The sequence below is a fragment of the Squalius cephalus genome, assembly GCF_949319135.1.
Source record: "Squalius cephalus genome assembly, chromosome: 10".
Classification (NCBI taxonomy): Eukaryota; Metazoa; Chordata; class Actinopteri; order Cypriniformes; family Leuciscidae; genus Squalius; species Squalius cephalus.
In genome coordinates this window covers 38,872,024-38,893,302 of record NC_137131.1, presented here as the reverse complement: position 1 = coordinate 38,893,302, position 21,279 = coordinate 38,872,024, and the positions used below count along the sequence as shown (strand labels likewise).

At 35.6% G+C, this 21,279-nt stretch overlaps 1 protein-coding gene across 3 annotated transcripts; it reads right to left on the bottom strand.

The window, feature by feature from the left end:
* Window positions 1-3,067: 3,067 nt before the first annotated feature.
* On the bottom strand, window positions 3,068-20,810 carry nhej1 (nonhomologous end-joining factor 1). 3 transcript variants are annotated; one of them, XM_079884182.1, is made up of 8 exons: window positions 20,704-20,803; window positions 19,705-19,898; window positions 18,270-18,488; window positions 16,174-16,312; window positions 16,028-16,086; window positions 5,809-5,992; window positions 3,937-4,019; window positions 3,068-3,346 (listed from the first exon to the last, which is right to left on the bottom strand). In XM_079884182.1, exons 2-8 carry the CDS (start codon window positions 19,870-19,872, stop codon window positions 3,260-3,262), a joined length of 939 nt encoding a protein of 312 aa, XP_079740308.1. In that variant the 5' UTR covers window positions 19,873-19,898; window positions 20,704-20,803; the 3' UTR covers window positions 3,068-3,259. The 3 variants fall into 3 exon arrangements, with proteins under 3 accessions (XP_079740308.1, XP_079740309.1, XP_079740310.1); XM_079884183.1 differs by having other exon boundaries at window positions 3,088-3,346; window positions 5,809-5,980; window positions 20,704-20,809; XM_079884184.1 differs by lacking the exons at window positions 3,068-3,346; window positions 3,937-4,019 and adding an exon at window positions 4,055-4,102 and having other exon boundaries at window positions 20,704-20,810.
* Window positions 20,811-21,279: the final 469 nt, after the last annotated feature.

Below are 21,279 nucleotides of genomic sequence, written 5' to 3'. Positions count from 1 at the left end.
TCACACAACTATTCTTACACTGAATCTTTTATATGGCTAATTACAATTGATGTTTATATTATACCCAAGCTAAGATTTTTTTTTTTTTTTACATTTTGTATATATATATTTTTTTATTTATTCTCATTATTAAACCATTGAAATTATATTAACATTAATACCTAACATAATAAATGCAATTATTATATTATTCTGTTTATTTCCAACTTTTATTTGTCCACTTTTACTTTTGAAAGTCAATTGATTATATAATTTTTTTCTGCATTTACTTTTTTATTTGTAAACTGATTTGGTTAAGGTAGACCATGCACACAAAACTTTTAAAAAAGTTATAATGGGACAGATCATCAGCAAAAGTGGGACAGTATTATAATTCTATAAACAAATTGAAATTGCAATTTTCTATTTAAGATAGAAATTTGTCCTATTAAAAATGTATTACTTTTATATATATGATACTTGTTATTAAACCACTTTAAATTATAACTTATTTAATTAATAATGTAATTATATTCAATTTATTCAATTTATGTCAAACTTCTAGTTTTCCACTTTTACTTTTAAAAGTCAGCTGACCATTTAAATTTTGTATTAATTTTTTTTATAAACTGATTTGGTCAAGGTGGACTATGAAAAAGTGGGATTTGGGAAAGTGGGAAGTTTTTGGTAGATTTGTGACAGAACACTTATTCAAGTTCAAGTGGGATACATCATCAGCAAAAGAGGGACAATGGTTTATAGAATTGAGAAAATATACTTGAAATTCTAAAAAAAATCTAGCAATTTTATTCTTAAAAATAGAATTTTGGAAAATGATGTCCCTGCTGAAAAAAAAAAAAAAAAAGCTTGAGGTGGTCAGTGCCTTGGTATGGTACTGGTGCAAAGTGGTCTATCTTGAGGTCATTTGTGGCCACACAAGCTTGTAGTCTATCACTCATCTAAATCAGCTTAGACCACCATGATTAGTTAGAAGTCATGTAAAACCAATCACCATCACAAGGACAACACATAAGCTACCGTATGTAATCCTATATTTGTGCTATAGCACTCCAATGAGGCTGTCATGTTAGCTCATAATCGCAGTGTTTAATGATCGTAATCAATCAGAACAAGTGTCCTACCTCTCAGCATGAGAAAGATCACTGTGGCAATTATTAATTATGAATCGACTTGCTTTCAATTAGTTCCTGATGTTTAAAAGACATTTACCTGATGTCCCACTAATGCTAAATCCATATTTATAGACACATTTAATAAAGAAAAAACTGATCAACCAATAGTGACCAACAATGTGTTGTAGAATGCCACATGTTTTAATAATAATAATAATAATAAACTTCTCACACAGGCAGAACATCATCAGAAAATAGACAAGTCTCCATGAGAAGTGCAGTGATTGGTGGTCAATTTTAGTTTTACTGACAGACACTGGAGACAAGACATGGTGAGCCGTCCTTCCCAGGAACTCTAATGTCTTTAAAATAACACTAATGGCTTCTCCACTGAAGACGAATCACCAGTTAAATGCCAGAACTATTACCAAATGATACTGGTAGGAAAATTATGACAGTGCTGTGTCTCCTTCAGTGGCGTAGACATCTTTTTCTGGTCCGCTGCGACCACACTGTTGACAGCTTGAAGATGTTACTGGTATTGCTGAATACATTTTAATTAGAGAGTGTTTTGGCCAGGCATCAGAAAATAATCTGTGGGCAGCAAAAAATACAGCAAAAAGTATCTTGTGTCAGTCTACAACTAGATTTAAAGCATTTTGTACTTCATATTTAATTAAGCAGGTCCTAAAGTAGTCTTGCAGAGTCAGACTGTACTATTGGCATGATGTCTGGTCCACTTCACAGATTATTCTGACACGGACGAGGCATCTGGCTAACAAGTAACCACAATAGGCTTTACATGGCATGTTTAGGGATGGATAAATGAACAACACTAAGATAATAGAATGGCGTGAAACAAAGTGGTAGCTTATTCAAACAAAGGCACAGACAAAACCAAAGAAAATAGAGGAAAATGTGTGTTGGGTTTGTGGTCAGAATTTCTAGATGATTTTATGGAACATGACCCGGAAAATGAAGCAGAACATTTGTGCTCAAGGATATCCCATTTACTTCCTAGTAAGTACCTCGAACTAAACATCTAAAGCCACAAACCTTACAAACTTGGTCAAATCCATTGACTTTCTTGTCTTGTCTTCTTTCTTAGAAGCACTAGTTGTAGCAGTCGGTACACTGTAAAACACAATGGCTACGTTCACATGCAACCAAATAATCCATTAGTAATCGTATTGACGGCTCAATCGGTCTGAAATGCCTTCATGTAAATGCCTTAATCGATCGGATTGAGCTCGATCCGAATGAAATTTCGATCGGATTGAAAGGGGTGGTTTATTCCTCTTCTAATCCGATCGAGAGGACATGTAAAAACTTGATCGGATTGAAAAACGAAACATCAACCCGATCAACGTTTAGCGTTCATATAAACACTACATTCAGATTCATCAATCTGAATGATTTCAGTCCGACTGAAACAAAAGTTGTGCATGTAAACGTAGCCAATGTTGTTTCCACTCATTAAAGTAGCCACTCATATTTGAACTCGCAATTCGCAAAACACATCTTACGCATTACAGTACATATTTAATCTGCTGCTGACATCAACCCTAGTCTCACGTAGCCAGACCTTAAGACTTAGGACAGAAGGTCTGGACTCCATATCAGCTTTCATTGGCCAAGGCCCGCCCAAAAGGCTGCCTGACCAATCACAGTTCGTTTTGTTCAGCATCACATTTAGGGGCGTGAAAATGTAAAGTCGAGGTCCCTACAATAACTGAACGGTGTGACAATAACAAACTGGCAAAACTCTTGGACGTCTTTTAAAGACTCTATGCTGTGAACTTCAATACTTTTGAAAATCCAGCATTTAGTTAAACCTGAAAAGCGCTCATTGTCACGATAGTAAACACAATGACTTTCTTCTTCCATTTTGTGGAAGTGACATCTGAGGCTGAGAGTATATGCCATATACCAAAATGACCTAAGGAGCTTGTATTAAGGAAAGCAATATTTTATTCAGTAGTTTTAATACACAAAAACTTTAAGATGGGCATACAGAATAAAAACCAACATTAAAATGTCCAAAATCAATTACAAATCCAACCTAAGAAGAATAAAAATGTTCATAAAAGAATTCAGAAAATAAAAGTGTCCATATGTGGTGCCATTTGATTCAGAGGCATGAATTGTCACCGAAAAAGCCCAACTGCTTTCTTCTTCTTCATCCGTGAGGTGGAACGTTCCTCAGAACCCGCAGCAGCAGTTGAAGGAACAGTCTGAAGGAATCATCAGAATTGGTTTTAGTTCCCTTGAAGGAATATTCAGGGAAACCGCTTATAAATTCAACTTTAATCTCTAGCATTCCTGTTAATTACCGCAGGAAATGATTTTGACTTGCAGCTCAATTCGTGAATCCAAAAAAATCATTGACAGTTGGCAGTTAAATGCAAGTCTAGGGGGAAAGCATGCAATGGCTGCCCCATAGACATCCATTGTAGGTGCATTTTTGTACATTTAACCCAGAATTTTACTTTAATCATATCAAGGGGAGTAACATTTTGAAGCCTGTTCAGTTTAGCCTTAAAGTTGTCCTGAAGAACACAGGCCTTTTTTGTTGAACTTCCAGAGCCTCTAAATAACAAACATAGTGGTCAAACTTTACCAGCCTAAGGTTCAGCAATGTTGGGTTCACTGTACAATAAGGAGTTGAACAAGTTAGGAGCCACTAACATGTTCTCTAAAGCACAGGATTCATGGCACTACGGTTCTCCGAAAGAATGAATTGAATATTTATTTTGTTAAATTTTGACAAGAATAAGTATAACGATAGAAGCAACTAGCACATGGCAGAAGGAAAAGACCAAACCTGTTTACTATCTGCCACCAGAGGTCTTCCTGATGATCCTTTGACATTATTCTGTTCTTGAGAAGCCAGTGAAGACGCCACACCTGCACAGCACAGCAAACAAGACAAACACCACTGTCATCATTTATTCACCCTCGTGTTGATCCAAACCAATATAACCTTTCATCTGTGGAACACAAAAGGAGACAAAAAGGCTCCAAAATTACAAAAAAAGTACCATAAAAGTGTTCCATACAAAGTCTGAAGCCATACAACAGATTTGTGTGAGCAACCGTGATTTAACAATGCTCTATGTAGAATTAAGAAACCCTTGTTATTAGCGACACCGGTGGCCGTTAAGTGAACTGCAGTGCAGACAGCAACATATTGCTTCTGCTCGCACACGTAACGCACAAGAGACTGAACGCGATTCAATACCCCGTTATACTCACGACGGAGTACTTTTTCGTTTTTGCTTAGAAGTAAAAAAAAAAAAGTTGGAAATACCTTTGCATCGATATACTGTAACGAACATCCCGACGCCGTCCACGATGATGAGAGCGACGGTTAGATGAATGTGTAAATATGTGCTGCGCACTTTCCTCAATAACCGAATGAACACATGACCAAAGTAACAGCGGTGAGAAAACAGGAGTTAAGAAAGCATCTGCTCATAGCGATGTGGATGTTTACACCAGCTCTGATATTCACCGGCATCATGTCGACAGATGAGGCAATTCAAATTACAGTTATAATTTGATTATAAAGTATATTTGAGACTATAGACTACATAGATCTGGTTATGTGAGACTATAGTTTGACTGAATCCCTTTACTTTGCATGACACATACATTACAATTATCCTGAATATTGTATAAGCATTTTGTGTGTCATAGAACGGAAGAAAGGCTCTTAGGAGCGTGCATAACCATCACATCCTTTGCCTTTTCCCAGTGAATCTGGCCCGAGTCCTTCACATAAAAATCAGTCTACAGGCTCTCATAGACAACCCAGGGTTGTATTCATAAGTATATTATATTGTGGACTACTATTCTGCCACAGCAACCGTCAAATCTCATTAAAGGGATAGATCACCCACAAATCCAAATTCATCACACATAAACACACAGAGTGCGCGCATCATTGGCATGTTTGAGCTTCTGTGCTTGCCATACGTGATGTGCTCCATGTATGCAAGTCGATCATTGTTTAGATGTAAATAAAAATTAAATGAATGAAATCTGTTCATCATAAACCAATCATATCTCCAGTGAAGAGATATGACAAGCAGTAACCTGTGGGGAAATATGGCTTGGTTTTACGATTCCTTAATGACCTTTTTGTATCTTCAAAGTTTTGGTTACCTGGACTTTCAATGGAGAGACAGAAACATCTCAGGTGTCATTAAAAACATATTAATTTGGTTTCGAAGATTAACCAGTCACTGTGATTTTGCCAGGTAAGACATGTTCCTGGGTCAACATATTTTGTTGATCCTGGAACAACATTCCTGTCTGAAAATGTAGTCCTAACCCTATCCCTACCCCTAACCCTAGCACTAACCATAACTCAGCCCTAACTTACATATGTCTATTCAAATGTGGAACCTTTAGACAAATCACACCAAATTTGCCTCCATAATGTTTGGTCACTAGACACAGCAACAGCCAATGATATTTGATACCACTAATGTTAAACTTCACCTTACATGTCAACAGGTGCCAATTCTCTGTGGGTAATGTTGAAGCATAACAACTCCCATTCCACACTCCTTTTAAGGAAAAGTGCAGCCAGGATATTCTGCAATTCATTTCCATTTGTGTTCCACAGAAGAGACAGACATTTAGGTTTGGAATAATTCCTTTTGTGTCTGAATGCTCAGTGTCTGCGAACCTGTGATTTGTAGATGATCAGGTGCGTGATCTTCAGAGACGTGCTTGTCTTCTGCTGCAGGGCTGCTGTGAGGAGAGCGTTTACGTTTCCGACCCGTTTCCCCCGAGCTCACGGCCATGTACAGGGCCTGCATCTCGGAGTCAAAGCCCAAACTGTCCAGCGTCACACCAATCTGTGGAACAATCTAAGAGACAAAAAAAAAAAAGAGAAAGAATGACCAAACCATAAAGAGAAGACATTCAATTTCAATTACTTATTAGTCTCCATAAAGGTTTTCTTTTTCTTTCATGTTTTCATTTATTACTTGATTTTGAGCGAAAATAAAGCAACACACGCGCAGCACACTCTCTATAGGGAAACAAATAAAGACAGGTGAAGTCTTAAATGGGCATCATGCATTAAACCCAGAGAAGAGCTTCATTTTATAGTCGTCTATAAATCTGTCCTCACTCTCATTCAGTCAAACCCTTCCTCCTAAAAATAAAACTTTTTTTAAAATGGAAAATTACTTTTGAAAAGGGGATATGTGGATATTTGTGTATATATGGATATGAAATTGTAGTGTGTGTAACAGACTTCTTCTAAAAACAACAAAACTGTTTCTTATTTTAATGTGTTTGAAAATGTCATTTACAAAATGCACAAAATATTTAATTAAAAAAATATACCAAAAGAAATGAATAGTAATCATTAAAAAATATATATATAATCTGAAACATAAGATGAAGCCAGTCATATAATTTGCCTGAAAGAAGCTGTTTTACTCTATGTAAATGTGGCCACCATGTTGAGATCACATGAATAGTCAAACACTAATACTTTATCTCAGTAAAGAATTTAAATTATATTTTGCCTGAGGAATTTTTTTTTTAAATACCTTAAAGTATGCATTATGATCATGAGAATTTGGGAGTGAACTGTTCTTAATTGTCATGATATGTCAAATATGCAAATGAAAAAAAAAGTTTAACAGGGTAATGGTAAAGATGACTGCATTCACACATTCCCCAAACACAGAGGACAAATTCTCAAAATTAGCTCGCCAAATATTGACCTGGTGAGATTGGTGACCACTAGATGAATGAAGGGCCCCTAAATATACGTGTAGACGTTTGGGGTTTACATTGATTTATTTTTATTATTTGTTTGTTGAAATATCATAAAAATAAATGAATGCTTTGAGTTCCTCTTTGGGGACAGAGAGGGCAATGTGAGGAGAGAAGCCACAGTTCATGAGTGTGCACTTCCTGCCTCCCCTTAAATCGTTTCTCCTCTCCTGATCTTTTCATTTTTTCTTCTTCTTGTCAAATCAATTGATCAATTAAGTTTTTTGTTTCAGAAAAGCAATATGAAAGCTACACAATCACACCGATACCAGGCCAGATAATTTACACAAACTCCATCATCTGTGTGCGTCAAAGCAGGGAAGTGTCAGGAAAAAGCGGTTCATGTGTTAGTGCATCATGTTGATACACCTATTCATAGCTGGTAAACAACATTGGCTAGTTTGTGGAAGAACTCTAAACCAATAGATTCTAATGGAAGATTTCAGAGAGTGTCCCAATTCTTGTTTTGCGTTCAGCACTTTACTGGTGAAGGGCAAGTATATACTTGATAGTCATTCAGTCAAACCCCTCCTCCTAAAAATATATATTACCTCTTTCTCTCAGTTCACCCTCTGTCTAACACTCCTACATTTTCTTCATAAGTGGTGTATACTAAGAAAAACATCACATTATTATCACAGTTAGATTTGAACAAACTATAGAACAAATTGAATTAGCAGCATTGGCTGGTTTTTAGTGGTTTGTGGAAGAACTCTAAACCAACAGATTCTATTGGAAGATTTGAGAGTGTCCCAATTCTTGTTTTGTGTTCATCACTTTGCTAGTGAAGGGCAAGTAGTATGTAGTAAGATATTGAGACATACTACTACTTTATAAAATTGCGACTTAACCTTAAATTTCACAATTACTTAACCTTTAGGTTCATACATTTAATACATTCTGTAGGGGTTTCAGCCTTGCATACTTCCATACTTATTTCATGTCTGAACATATTATCTCACACTATCTATTCTGTTACTATTTTTACAATCTCATATATGTGCGTTTGGTTGGTACACTCTATTCAAAGACAAATCAGTGCCATTTTATTTTGAATTTGACATCAGCAGCAGAATTCTTATTAGCTGTTATGAGAGAGCCTTACAAAAACACCACAAAGGATTTGTAAGATTATTGTTCTCAACTAACATTATTGTTAATAACAAGCACATACACCACTGTTCAAAAGTTTGAGGTGGGTAAAATGTTCTTATGTTCACTATATTTGATCAAAAATACAATAAAAACAGTAATATTTTGAAATATTATTACAATTTAAAATAAATGCTTTCTATTTGAAAATACTTGAAAATGTAATGTATTCCTGTGATTGCAAAGCAGAATTTTCAGCATTTTATTTTACAAAGTAGTAGGGGTGGGCAATATACCGGTAGGCACGATTAACCAGTAGAAATTTGTCAACCGGTAGAGACTATCGTCTCTTTCGCAGTAATGCTCACATGACGTTGCTGTGCTGCGTGGTCATGAAAGCTTATCGTTAGCCTGTGTTTTTAAGCATTGTGGTTTAAAAGTAAGTGATTTTAAACTGTTGAAACGCAATAAGCAGCGAAATAGAACTCATTTCGCTATATGCGAGATGGTTTCTGAGCGCTGTCGGAGAGATGCGCACACATGAAGCCGCTGCTCATACTTTTTGCTGCCTAATTGGGCTTTAACGTTTAAATGCACATACTTGCGTGTCAAAATGCCCGTCTTTGCAAGTATCCTCATAAACACAGTCATGTCTTAAAGCTCCCCTGTGGTGAAAGTCAAGCTTTTATGTTTGGATTATCTCTGAGCTGCCGTGAGTGAGTGGAGGCAGGGCTAATTTGCATATTCATAGAACCGCGTATACTAAATTAGGCAGGGGTGTAGAGTAACATTCAAGCTATTTTAAGGAAAAAACTTTAAAATATGTCATTTTGGTGATTAAAGATTAGTTTAAGGGATACAATTATTGACTACAGGGGGACTTTAAGTGAATGTAAACAGTTGAGAAAGAAAACACGTGTAACAGTATATTGGATCTGTGCAGTGATCTCAGTCTTAAAGTGACAGTGCGCCTAGTAAACCTGCTGGCATCTGTGTCATTCATTTTAATCAAACAACAAAAAAGAGAAAATCTCTCGATGCTTTTGACTGAATCCCTTTTGTCTCGTTTATTACTTTAGACCATTTATGGAGGCTAGTATTTTTTTTATTTCTAAGGCTAGTATTTTTTATTTCTAGTGCTTGAAGTTTATTTCTTTGTTCTGTTGAAGTTTGTTGTCCTATTGCTTGTAATTAGTTTATTTATTTTTATCACTGACTGTTTACTTGTCTTCAGTAAGCATGAGTTTTTTTATGCAGGCAAGAATTTGTTTTTTGTGTGATTTTGAAATTTCAATGGTATCAAAAATGTATATATATATTTATATATAATATTTAAAAAAAACACCTAGACCTATCCTTGACAGGGTTTCATTTAGATATACAGTGCAATGCATAAGTGAATACACCCATGCTAAAGTTGACTAAAAAGAGGAATAAAAAATCATATTTTGGAAATTGAACTTAATGCCTTAATTAAAAAAATTAGGAAAAATCCAACCTTTAAGGACACCAATTTTCTTTGTGAATGAATAATGTATCGTAAATAAATAAATGTTCTTCCTTAAAATACATGGTGCATAAGTGAGTACACCCCTATGTTAAATTCCCATAGAGGCAGGCAGATTTTTATTTTTAAGTATTTAAAAAAAATTTTTTTTTAGGATACTATGCATCCTGATAAAGTTCCCTTGGCCTTTGGAATTAAAATAGCCCCACATCATCACATAGCCTTCACCATACCTAGAGATTGGCATGGGGTACTTTCCATAAGATCATCTCTCAATGCAAATCAAACTAGCTTTTAGGCTAACTGAAATAAAACCATGCCAATCTCTAGGTATGGTGAAGGCTATGTGATGATGTGGGGCTATTTTAATTCCAAAGGCCAAGGGAACTTTATCAGGATGCATAGTATCCTAAAAAAATAAAATAAAAAATACTTAAAAATAAAAATCTGCCTGCCTCTATGGGAATCTAACATAGGGGTGTACTCGCTTATGCACCATGTATTTTAAGGAAGAACATTTATTTATTTACGATACATTATTCATTCACAAAGAAAATTGGTGTCCTTAAAGGTTGGATTTTTCCTAATTTTTTAAATTAAGGCATTAAGTTCAATTTCCAAAATATGATTTTTTTATTCCTCTTTTTAGTCAACTTTAGCATGGGTGTATTCACTTATGCATTGCATATAACTGAACAGAAAATAATTGCCAGCCCAAAACCTGTAACAGTAAATTGAGGAAGAAACTGAGCACATTTTCCATTATTACCTGATTTTGAGCCAAAATAAAGCAACATACACACGCACGCACTCTCTATAGGGAAACAAATAAAGGCAGGTGAAGTCTTAAACGGGCATCATGTATTAAACCCAGAGAAGAGCTTCATTTTATAGTCGTCTATAAATCTGTCCTCACTCTCATTCAGTCAAACCCTTCCTCCTAAAAATATCTATTACCTCTTTCTCTCAGTTCACCCTCTGTCTCACACTCCCTAGTTTTCTTTATTAGTGGTGTGTACTAAGACACACATCACATTATTATCATACTTAGATTAGGGTTTTGAACAAACTATTTACAAATAGTGTGGCTTGCTGAGGAGAGGTGTGTTTACTTTTCTACATGACTGGACAATTTTCACAGCATGGGCAGACAATAAAACAGGTAAAAACTCCCACAGATGAAAAATATATAAGGGTCTGAGCCATATTTTTTTTTAATTTTGGGCCAGTAAGCAACCACCCAGAACACCCTAGCAACTGCTTAGCAACACACCAACCAAATACCACATAGCAACAGCTTGATAACCATTAGTTAGGGTTAGGCTATCATGATAACAACTCTTCCATGGGAAAGCACCTCTACACTTCCTCCAGAAGTTGTTATCTCTTTTTGCTATGCATTTTTACATTTTCTATGACGTTTCCATCGATTACATTTACGACAGGGCCTCGTGTTTGACGGGATGTTACTCTAGTTCTGGCTGGCAGGGCAGCTCTTCTCAGGGGTTCAAAGTAAGCAGAGTAAACCACAGCCCAGCTACAGCTAACTAATTACAGATCAGAGCTCACCCTGTGGAAAACTGGAGCAGAGCTACGGAGGGAGAAGGAATAACAGAACCGGAGACATCTGACCTCTTCAAGCGGTCCCAAAAGGGTTTCATGGTTATCAGATTGGGGCGATTATAAAGGCCAGGAGCCAAAAAGCTTCAGTTACAGGGAGACGTCTTGAGCTTCAGCTGGAATTAAGGCATGGACACCTGACAGATCCTAGTGTCTAACAATAAAACACACACTCACACCAGAGTGTGGGAGTAATGGGGTACATGTTTCCCCCAACTTTACCAAAATAAAAAAAAATCCTGCTAAATTTATACTACAGTCTTAAAAATAAAGGTTCTTTATTGGCATTCATGGTTCAGTAAAGAACCTTTAAAGGGATAGTTCACCCAAAAATGAAAATGTTGTCATCATTTGCTCACCCTCATGTTGTTCCAAACCTGTATGAGTTTCTTTCTTCTGTTGAACACAAAAGAAGATATTTTAAAGAATGTTGGTAACCAGACAGTTGACGGTAGTCAATGACTATTGAAGTCAGTCATTACCTTTTTAATTTATAATTTTCTGTTTTATTCATGTATTCATATACATTTTACTCCAGTCTTCAATGTCACATGATCCTTGATAAATCATTTTAATATGCTAAATTTGGTGCTCTTACTACTATTATCAATGTTGAAAACAGTTGTGCTGCTTAATAATTTTGTGGAAAACATGGCACATTCTTTTCAAGATTCTTTGAGCTCAAAAGAACAGCACTTATTATAAATGTCTGTACTGTCACTCACGTTTGAGCAATTTAATGTATACTTGCAGAATAGAAGTATTGATTTATTTAAACCCAAACTTTTGAATGGTGGTGTACATAGATCGATACTACACACCTCTCACGTTTACATTCTGATAAGAATTAACATAATTTATGATTTGCTTAAAGTAATCTAAAGAAACCTACATACTATGACACATGAAGTATCTTCTTTTTGAACATTTCGAAATCACAGAAGGCTTAAATTCCTCGTTCTTGTGTTATTTATCCTGCAGTCCCAGTGCTGATGATATCAAGTTGTTAATTATCGCCTTAGCGATCAGACTTTATAAAGTTTTAGTTTACTTGACAGATGATAGAAGCAATGGTCAAAAAAATCATAAAAAATGCATCACGGTTTCCAGAAAAATATTAAGCAGCAAAAACTGCTTCAGCATGATATAAGAATAAGAATAGAAAATGTTTCTTGAGCAAATCATCATATCAGAATGATTTCTGAAGAATCATGTGACACTGAAGACTGGAGAAATGATGCTGAAAGTATTGAAAGAGAAAACAGTTATTTTAAACTAGAAATCATATTTCACAATGTTACTGTTTTTACTGTATTTTTGGTCAAATAAATGCAGCCTTGGTGAGCAGAAGAGACTCCAATCTCTTGAACGGTAGGACATCTATATTATATGTCTCAGACACAGGATGGTTTGAGGTGTTTTGCTGGTCTTTAGGTTCAGTAAGCTGGATGAGTCGGTGTGGCATTGGGAAGGGTCACTCCATCAGTGCCAAACCAAAACTGGTTTCTCAACTCACCCGGTCAAATTTTCTTTTTTTATGCTTCAACCCTAAAAAACCAACAGTTGGCGTCACTGAAACACATTAAAACAGAAATGTATTCAACCCGAAAAGACCTGCAAAGAGGACAGCACATTCACTAATACGGACCCTAAAACAAGTCTTTGTGTTAATCAAGCAAAGTACACACGCCTACTGAAAACACAAAGTAAACGTTCACACTCTTCTCTCCCCTCAAGAACCTGAGCATGCGTCACCGGTCTGGGGTAGACATCCGCAGTCTTTCAAACTCAACTTCACAAACTCATGGGATCATGTCCTCGCTTAAGTTTCGACCGCCAAAAGACAGCATTTCAAATAGGCCTATCCATCCATCCATCCATCCATCAAACACACACTCTCAACCAGGCTTCTGCCGATCAGGAATCTCAAGAACGGACTCCATTTTTCCAGAGACTCGCTATGTTTGTTTGGCATTTCAGTGAGACATTTTTCCAAACACGCCTTCATTTTAATTCTGACTTGGGTCTTAAATGATTCTTCAGTGTGGAGTGGAATTTCCCATTGTATTGCGAGACAGCAGCAGTCAAATGACTTTGATATGTCCAAAAAAATCAAATAACGTGCAAGCTCACATTTCAATAGACACAACAAGTATTTCTGCTATAGAAAATAATGGCTTCCATGTGCAGAATTTGTATGTAGTGTAAATTATGACATAAAAACACTAGTATGATGACCTTTCAAAAGTCTGGGATCGGCAAGACTTTTAAAAGTCTTTTACTCACCAAGACTGCAATTATTTCATCAAAATACAGTAAAAACAGTAAGATTGTGAAATATTATTACAGTTTTCTATCTTAAAATATATTATAAAATGTAATTTATTCATGTGATGTCAAAAATACATTTTCCAGCATCCCTTACTCCAGTGTCACATGATCCTTCAGAAATCAAGAAATATTATCATTATCAATGTTAAAAAAAAGGTTTTGCTGATTAATATTTGTGTGGAAACCATGATACTAGAGCTGCACGATTGATCTTTAAAGGTCGCAATCTCGATTCAAACACCCACTTGATATTATGCCTAAATGACAACGATTCGGCTGTTTGACAAGTACGATCACAGGGAACATTGAAATCTGTGTTTGTGCCGCCGCTGACCCAGAGAGAGCATGACACGTATAGGTATGAAACAGCTTTTTAAGTGTTGAAAGTAAGTTGATGCTTCAAAAAAAGTATCAATTGTATCAATTACACTGTTACACCAGTAGGTGGCAACAAGTGACTGGTAAAACATTTATGTGTCAATCATTCATTCAAGAGATTCGTTCAAAACGTAGATTCATCCAGTAATGAAACAAGTCAAACCACTTAAAAAAACAAACAATTTATTCAAATGAATTTAACACTTTTAAATAAAGTGAAGCAATTAACATTTTGTCAGAACCTCTAGTAAATTTAATTTCGTCTATTCAATAGAATCGAGATCGTGATTCTCAAATCATCAAAAATCGTGCAGCTCTACATTATATATTTTTTATATTAATAGACAGTTCAAAAGAACAATATTTACTAGAATTATTAATGTCTTTTCTGGTACTTTGAGCAATTTAATGTGTCCTTGCTGAATAAAATGATGAATTTCCTTTGTGGATGGCACCAGTTTAAGGGGCGACTATATCTCAGTGTTTGCTACAGTACAGTGAGTGGGTGAGTAGACTCATATCCTTTTCTCACACCACCAAGTCAAGCCACACATATCTGACTGCACATTCACCAGGCCAGTGAGAAATACCGGTAGATTCGCACATACACACGGACTGAGATCAAACACACGCCTATCAAAGGACTCGCCTCAGGCAGAAAACACGGCTGCCAGCACTGAAATCAAAGCTCATGGCTGAATCCAATAAAAAAACTCAGTGATTCAGCCACATGAACATTACTCATCAAGAGACCAAAAAGTAGCCCATAAACACAAATATATGGCTGCAGGGTTTGGCTCCTCCCACTGTGGTCAGTGTGTTTGTAATGACCGTAAGGAAGAGTGGTCAGAAGCGTGATATACTGGCAAATTTTGCTCAGGGATGGTGGTGTGACCAAAACCCTGCTATGAGTAGTTCTATATGAAAGAAAAGGTTCTATTATAGAGCCTTAAAGGGTTCCGTCAGGCGCTTCATATATAGAACTCTTTAGGGGTTCCATTTTATGGATTTAGTTTTAATTACCTTTAGTTTAATTCATTTGAATTATTTTATGAATTAAGCAGCATGTCAACATACTTTATCACTAGAATAAAATGAAATAACCCATTAAATATGAAAGTATGCAGTCATTTAAGACATTTATGCTTATGTAGAACCTTTTTGACAAAGTCAAGAACCCTAGGGTTCTATATAGAACCCCATTGAACCTTTTTTTGAAGAGTGTATGTCTACTGTATTGCTGAATATTCAATGAAAAAAATGAATATGTTCTATTTATTTTTAAATATGTCTATATAGTTGATTCATTTTTGGTTTTAGTTATTTAAATACATAAAGTTAAACAAAAAGAAAATGTGAAATGTTGCTTTGGCAACTCGCTGAAATAAAATAAGTTAATTATTTATTTTATTTTATTGCAGTTAATGTTTATTTTATTTCAAGTAACAGAAATGTTTTTTTTTTTAACGGTTTTAGCTTTTTTGTTAATTATAATAACCCTGCTTTGTACAAATGGTCAGAATTTATTGCTTCCATTAAAGCACAGATCCGCTTTTGGATCATTCTCAAGTCATATGAAACACTAAACTTTTAAATTCAATTTTTCATTCAAACTGTAAACTGATAATATATTTTGCAATTAAAAAAATAATCTAATTTGAATAATAGCAACATTTTCAAAAGTGCATGGTCTCAGACTTTTGGATCCCACTGTACATCTACCATGGCATAACGATCCATCTCCATCATATGGCCCAGTCCTAATCACACACATCACCAAAAAAGCAGGAAATTCTCAAACACACACACACACACGCACATCTATGGGGAAAAGAAATAAAACACCATCCAGTCAATAGACTGTTCAGTGTGAGGCAATGCTACATCAGAGCTGTCACTGCAAACACTCTTCGAGTTCAACAAACCACACCACAGCCTAATTATACACGGTTTGTATGAATGTGTGTGTGTGTGTGTGTGGTGACCCTCAGCTCTGAGTCCAACAGAGATCCACTCTCTCTTCCTGTCTAGCTCTCGCTTTTCCCTCTCCCGTAACAAACCCTAGAAGCAGCACAGTGCCCTGGTTCACTACATATACGTGTAACTGAGCAATCATGGTGTCACATGCGTGCTAGTTCTGACTGACTAAATTTAGCAGGAGACTGAATGTAAAAATGCTTCGCACCTGTGTGAAGAAGTTCTCCCTGTACTGGTGCACGTCAAACGGCTCTGTTTGTAGTCTGGCTGTGAGGGCAGAGTTTCAGATGAGCGTCAGCGAGCTAAAAACAGACACAAGAGAATATGCATCACAACCGCAAATGCGATGGTTACCTCTACTCAGGACAGCTCCATTCTCCTGATAGTCCTGGATCTCAGCATCCTTCCGAGCCAGAAGAACAGCCAGATCCTCCACTTGCCGCTGCAGGACTCTACTCACTGCCAGCAGGGGGCGCACCAGCTGCCTGCACACCTGATACACAAGCAAGATAACACAGACAAACTATTTGGACGCCCACTGTGTCTATTTTTTCTATGGCCTCTAAATGATTCAAACCTTTGCCTTTTGTACACAATTTACTACATTCCTTCTGCCATCTGATTGATAAATTATACTTTTTAGCAAGTAAAAGGCCTTTTAGTGTAATTCTAAAAATGTCCACCTACAGGTTGTGGTTCATGCGTCTTTTGCTGTGAAATCTTCACTGGTTTTTATAAAGTAAATGTAAGAATAATGTAAGGAACATTTATTTGTTCATCTCTCAGTCATCATTGTATTGCATTACTTTATATGTTTTGAACCCAACAATAAAAAACTACATTACTCATGCTTTACTCATAAAACAAAGCATTTAAATATAATCTTAATAAGACATATTATTGGGAGTGACAACTGATATTTAAATGTATTTTATGCAAGTAGTCTGCTATACTGTAATAAAGATCTCATTTATTTACAGTACAAGCAGAATCAGAAATTCATCTTACTTTTTGGTCATATAAATACCAGCAACTGCACCAATTTGCATATTTTGCTCAGTTTGGGGCTCTGAATAAAAATTGTGGGGTTTTTTCTTGCGTATGAGCTCCATATTCTTATTATATTGTACTATATGAGCCATAAAAGCCTGATCAAATTGATACAAACTTTTTTTTTTTTTCAATAAAACAAAAATAAAGGTTCAATAAAATGTACCATTTAGAAAAATGTATTTTAAATGTTAAATTGAATTGCACACATTAGAACATTCAGCAACCAATCAGAATCAAGCATTCAACAACACTGTGGTATAGGGATAATCCATGACTATAGCTGTGGAGGTAAAAACCCACCAGACATGAAGAGGAGTGCATTTAAATCATTTAATGCACAGCTGGCTGTGGATTATACAGCTTATACCATGGTAATTACCAGCATTGACAAGTTCAAGCTTTTATTGATGTTTGCAGCACAATATTTACTGGAAGGGTAAAAATGACGGTTACAGACATACGATGGACGGACACAGATATACTGTACTACGGTAAGATTACATTTATTTGAGTAAATTAATTATAGCATTTGTTTGAATTAATTATTGAGAGAGAGAGAGAGAGAGAGAGAGTGAGTGAGTATGTGCTTCAATGAAAGCAGCGTATGAATATAGAACAGTGATTGAACTGACTGGAACTACCTGTGCATTAAATGGTTTTAAAGGGTTAGTTCACCCAAAAATAAAAATTCTGTCAGTAATTACTCACCCTCATGTTGTTCCAACCCCGTAAGACTTTCGTTCATCTTTGGAACACAAATTAAGATATTTTTGATGAAATCTGAGAGCTATCTCACTCCTCCACAGGCTTCAAAGGGATCGAAACTTGTCGGCTCAGAAAAGTTATTAAAGACATCGTTAAAATAGTCCAAGTGACTACCACAAATTTATCAAGCGACGAGAATACTTTTGTGCGCAAAAAACAACAAAAATAACGACTTTATTCAACTATTCATTTTCTTGTGTGGGCCTGAATGAATTCACGTAGTGTAACTTCTGTGTTGTACGTCACACGCATCACACACATGACCAGCGTGTATTCGCTGTATTCGACCACAAAAGTATTCTCGTCGCTTGATAAACTTGTGGTTGAGCCACTGTAGTCACTTGGACTATTTTAACAATGTCTTTAATAACTTTTCTGGGCCGGCCAGTTTCGATCCCATAGAAGCCTATCATGGAGGAGTGAGACAGCTCTCAGATTTCATCAAAAATATCTTAATTTGTGTTCTGAAGATTAACGAAAGCCTTTCGGGGTTGGAACAACATGAGGGTGAGTAATTACTGACAGAATTTTCATTTTTGGGTGAACTAACCCTTTAATGCACACCTTCCAGCCAATCAGAATCAAGTATTCAGACAGCCCATGGTATAATAATAGATAAGGAAGGTTCATACCACGGCTACAGGTGTTGTGGTGCAGCGGAACTCCCAGTAGAACGGCAGCCCAGCCAGCTCACTTTTGAGTTTGACTGTTAGATTTTCACCATGCCTTTCAAGAGCAACGTGTGCAGCAGAGATCGGATCATCATCTTGGCTGGAGAACGAAGGCCGTGCCACAGAACACAGATGAGAGAAAAAAGCCTGTGTTGGAGCCCTTAGACGCTTATTCAGATCCTATCATACAGAGAAAAAGAAAAAAAAGAGAATAAATTAGTATGAAATATTGGCAGGCTAAGAATGCAATGATATATATTATATATATATATATATATATATTCCATCATTATACACTACCAGCCAAAAGTTTGGAATAATAATGTTTTTGTAAGAAGTCTCTTCTGCTCACAAAGGCTTCATTTATTTGATCAAAAGTACAAAACATTGAATATTACAAAAAGATTATGAAATATTATAACAATTTAAAATAACTGTTTTCTATTTTATTATCTTTTAAAAATGTAATTTATTTCTGTGTTGGCAAAGCTGAAACTTCAGCATCATTCTTTAGTGTTCTTCCTATTTTTTATGTGGAAACTGTAATACACTACCATAAGTAAGATTTCGAAAAAAAAAAAAATATATACTTTTATTCAGCGAAATAAATGCTATTTCTTTTGAACTTTCCATTCATCAAAGAATCCTGAAGAAATTCTATCACAGTTTCCACAAAAATATTAAGCAGCAAAAACTGTTTTCAACACTGATAATAATAAGACATATTATTAATAATTGAGCACTAATAATAAGTGGCACTAATTAAGCAGCATATCAGAATGATTTCTGAAGGATCATGTGACACTGAAGACTGGAGTAATGATGCTGAAAAATCAGCTTTGATCACAGGAATAAACTACATAATTTAAATAAATATATATTCAATATATATTTAAATAGCAATAATATTTTACAATATTACTTTTTTTATCATATAAATGCAGCCTTGGTGAGAATAAGAGATTTCTTTTTCTTTTTTTAAACATTAAAAATATCATACTTATTCCAAACTTATGACCGGTAGTGTAACTGATGAACTTTAGACAGTTATTGAACAGAACTGATTTCAACTGAACAATGACACTATTGTCTTTCTAGAGCTGCTTTACAATAGAATTGAAGTCTGTTTTGCATCATCGATCCATATTTACCTTTTTAACACTGTAAAGCTGTTTTGAAATCAACTGTATTGTATGAAGCGCAATACAAATAAAGATGACTTGAAAAACATTTCAGTGAGTCTTATGGGTTTTGCATCATCATAACAATTCTAAATTTTGATTTTAGTTGAACAGAGATAACCACTGACATAATGCTACAGTGTGATTGTCTTAAGTTTTTAAGTATTGAATTAAAGGCACTTCAACTAGATACCAGCAGTGTTGTACATTCTTGCCTGTGCTCGACTCTGGATGTCGTCTGCGTTCATTTCTTCTTCCCACACAGTGTTCAGGTCACTCAGCAGAACCCGGTACTGTGTGTCACCGAACCAGGCTTTAGCCAGGAGATCAGAGCCAGCGATATTCACTGGCACCCATGGGAGGGCAAACAGGGCTGCTTCCATTTTCCCCACAGCACACGTTATACAGTCTATTTCAGGCAAATTGTACATGTAAATTTAAAATACCATATAAACAATATAATAGTTTTAAAGTCACCATGAAATCAAAATGGACAATTCTTGTTTATTTATGGAATATTGCAGCGTTTATTATAAATGATTTATTCATGTACATCATTTTTTTTTAATTCATGTGCTCTCGTAATCTTTAATTAAAATATCTTCCCCTCCCTCTTGCAGTAACATCTTTCCTCTTCTGTGATGAAGTGTTTACTGGCACGAGGGCGGGGCTACTTGTCACTCACGTGAGATTGACCAATAGCAAACCAGAACGATCCAATCAATTCCTGATGGATAAAATCAAGTCCTGCCCTACATGTTTTTTCTTGTTCAAGAATCCGTTTTACACGAATATACATCACAATAGTGAAGAAAAGGCAATTGCAACTTCCGTTTCATGTCGACTTTAACATGTTTATGCACAGTAGCTAACCATATATTATCGATCTAAAATAAGCCCCCTAAAATACACTAACGTTACAGTTACCATAAAAAAAAATTCATATTGATTCAGCTTTTCTTAGTAAGTTGAGGCACTTGTGTCAGAATTTATGATGAGCCTTAAGCAAATCGAGACTTTAAACGTTTAATCCAAGTATGATGGTTGAATCGGCATCATTTCGATTAATGTAACAGGTGTCACTCTTCCTTTGATATGTATAAACAACTGACAGCGGGTAAATACATTTTTCACTTAGAAAATCAGTAATATAATACATTTTAGAAAGCGTTTTACATTCTAAATGGGTGAAGAATTGACCAGTATCAACTCACCAACAACAAGGGGGCCGTTTCGACTGACGCACGTTCCCCATGAAAATACACAAGGATTAAAACGTTCCGGGAGGAATAGTTCCGTGTCATTTCAAACGAAAAAGTAAATCAAATATTTGTGTTGCATGGTCTTGTCCGGCATCTTTCTTGAGACATTGAGACATGTATTTAAAAAAAAAAAAAAAAAAAAAAAAAAAAAAAATATATATATATATAAATATATAATATGTGTGTGTATATATATGTCTTAGTTCTGGTCTAAACACCACATATTTGTATAATCTTCTCTCTTCTGATTTTTCTGTCAAAGAAAGTGGAAGTTGGTTTCTCTTTCGGGTGAAGGTGTATAAGTCAAATGTTTTCGGGGTTGGTGAGCAAGATTATAAACAAATGCTTTCTTTTATGTGCATTACCTACTTGATTGAACTTTGCCATTATATTTAGATCTACATCATCCCTAAAATCAGAGGGAAATGACAGGTAAACACTGATGTAGAAGTTGAACCACCTAACTCTGGTTGTAATCCTAATAAACGGTAAACTTGTCCCTCAAATACAAGCAGAAGCAGTTCAGAA

Coding starts and splice junctions, on each gene's coding strand:
- nhej1 (XM_079884182.1), bottom strand. CDS start 19,872: ATGGAAGCAGCCCTGTTTGCCCTCCCATGGGTGCCAGTGAATATCGCT. Junction 16,313..18,269: donor CCACAACACCTGTAGCCGTG/GTATGAACCTTC, acceptor CTTGTGTATCAG/GTGTGCAGGCAGCTGGTGCG. Junction 16,087..16,173: donor TGGAGCTGTCCTGAGTAGAG/GTAACCATCGCA, acceptor CTGCCCTCACAG/CCAGACTACAAACAGAGCCG.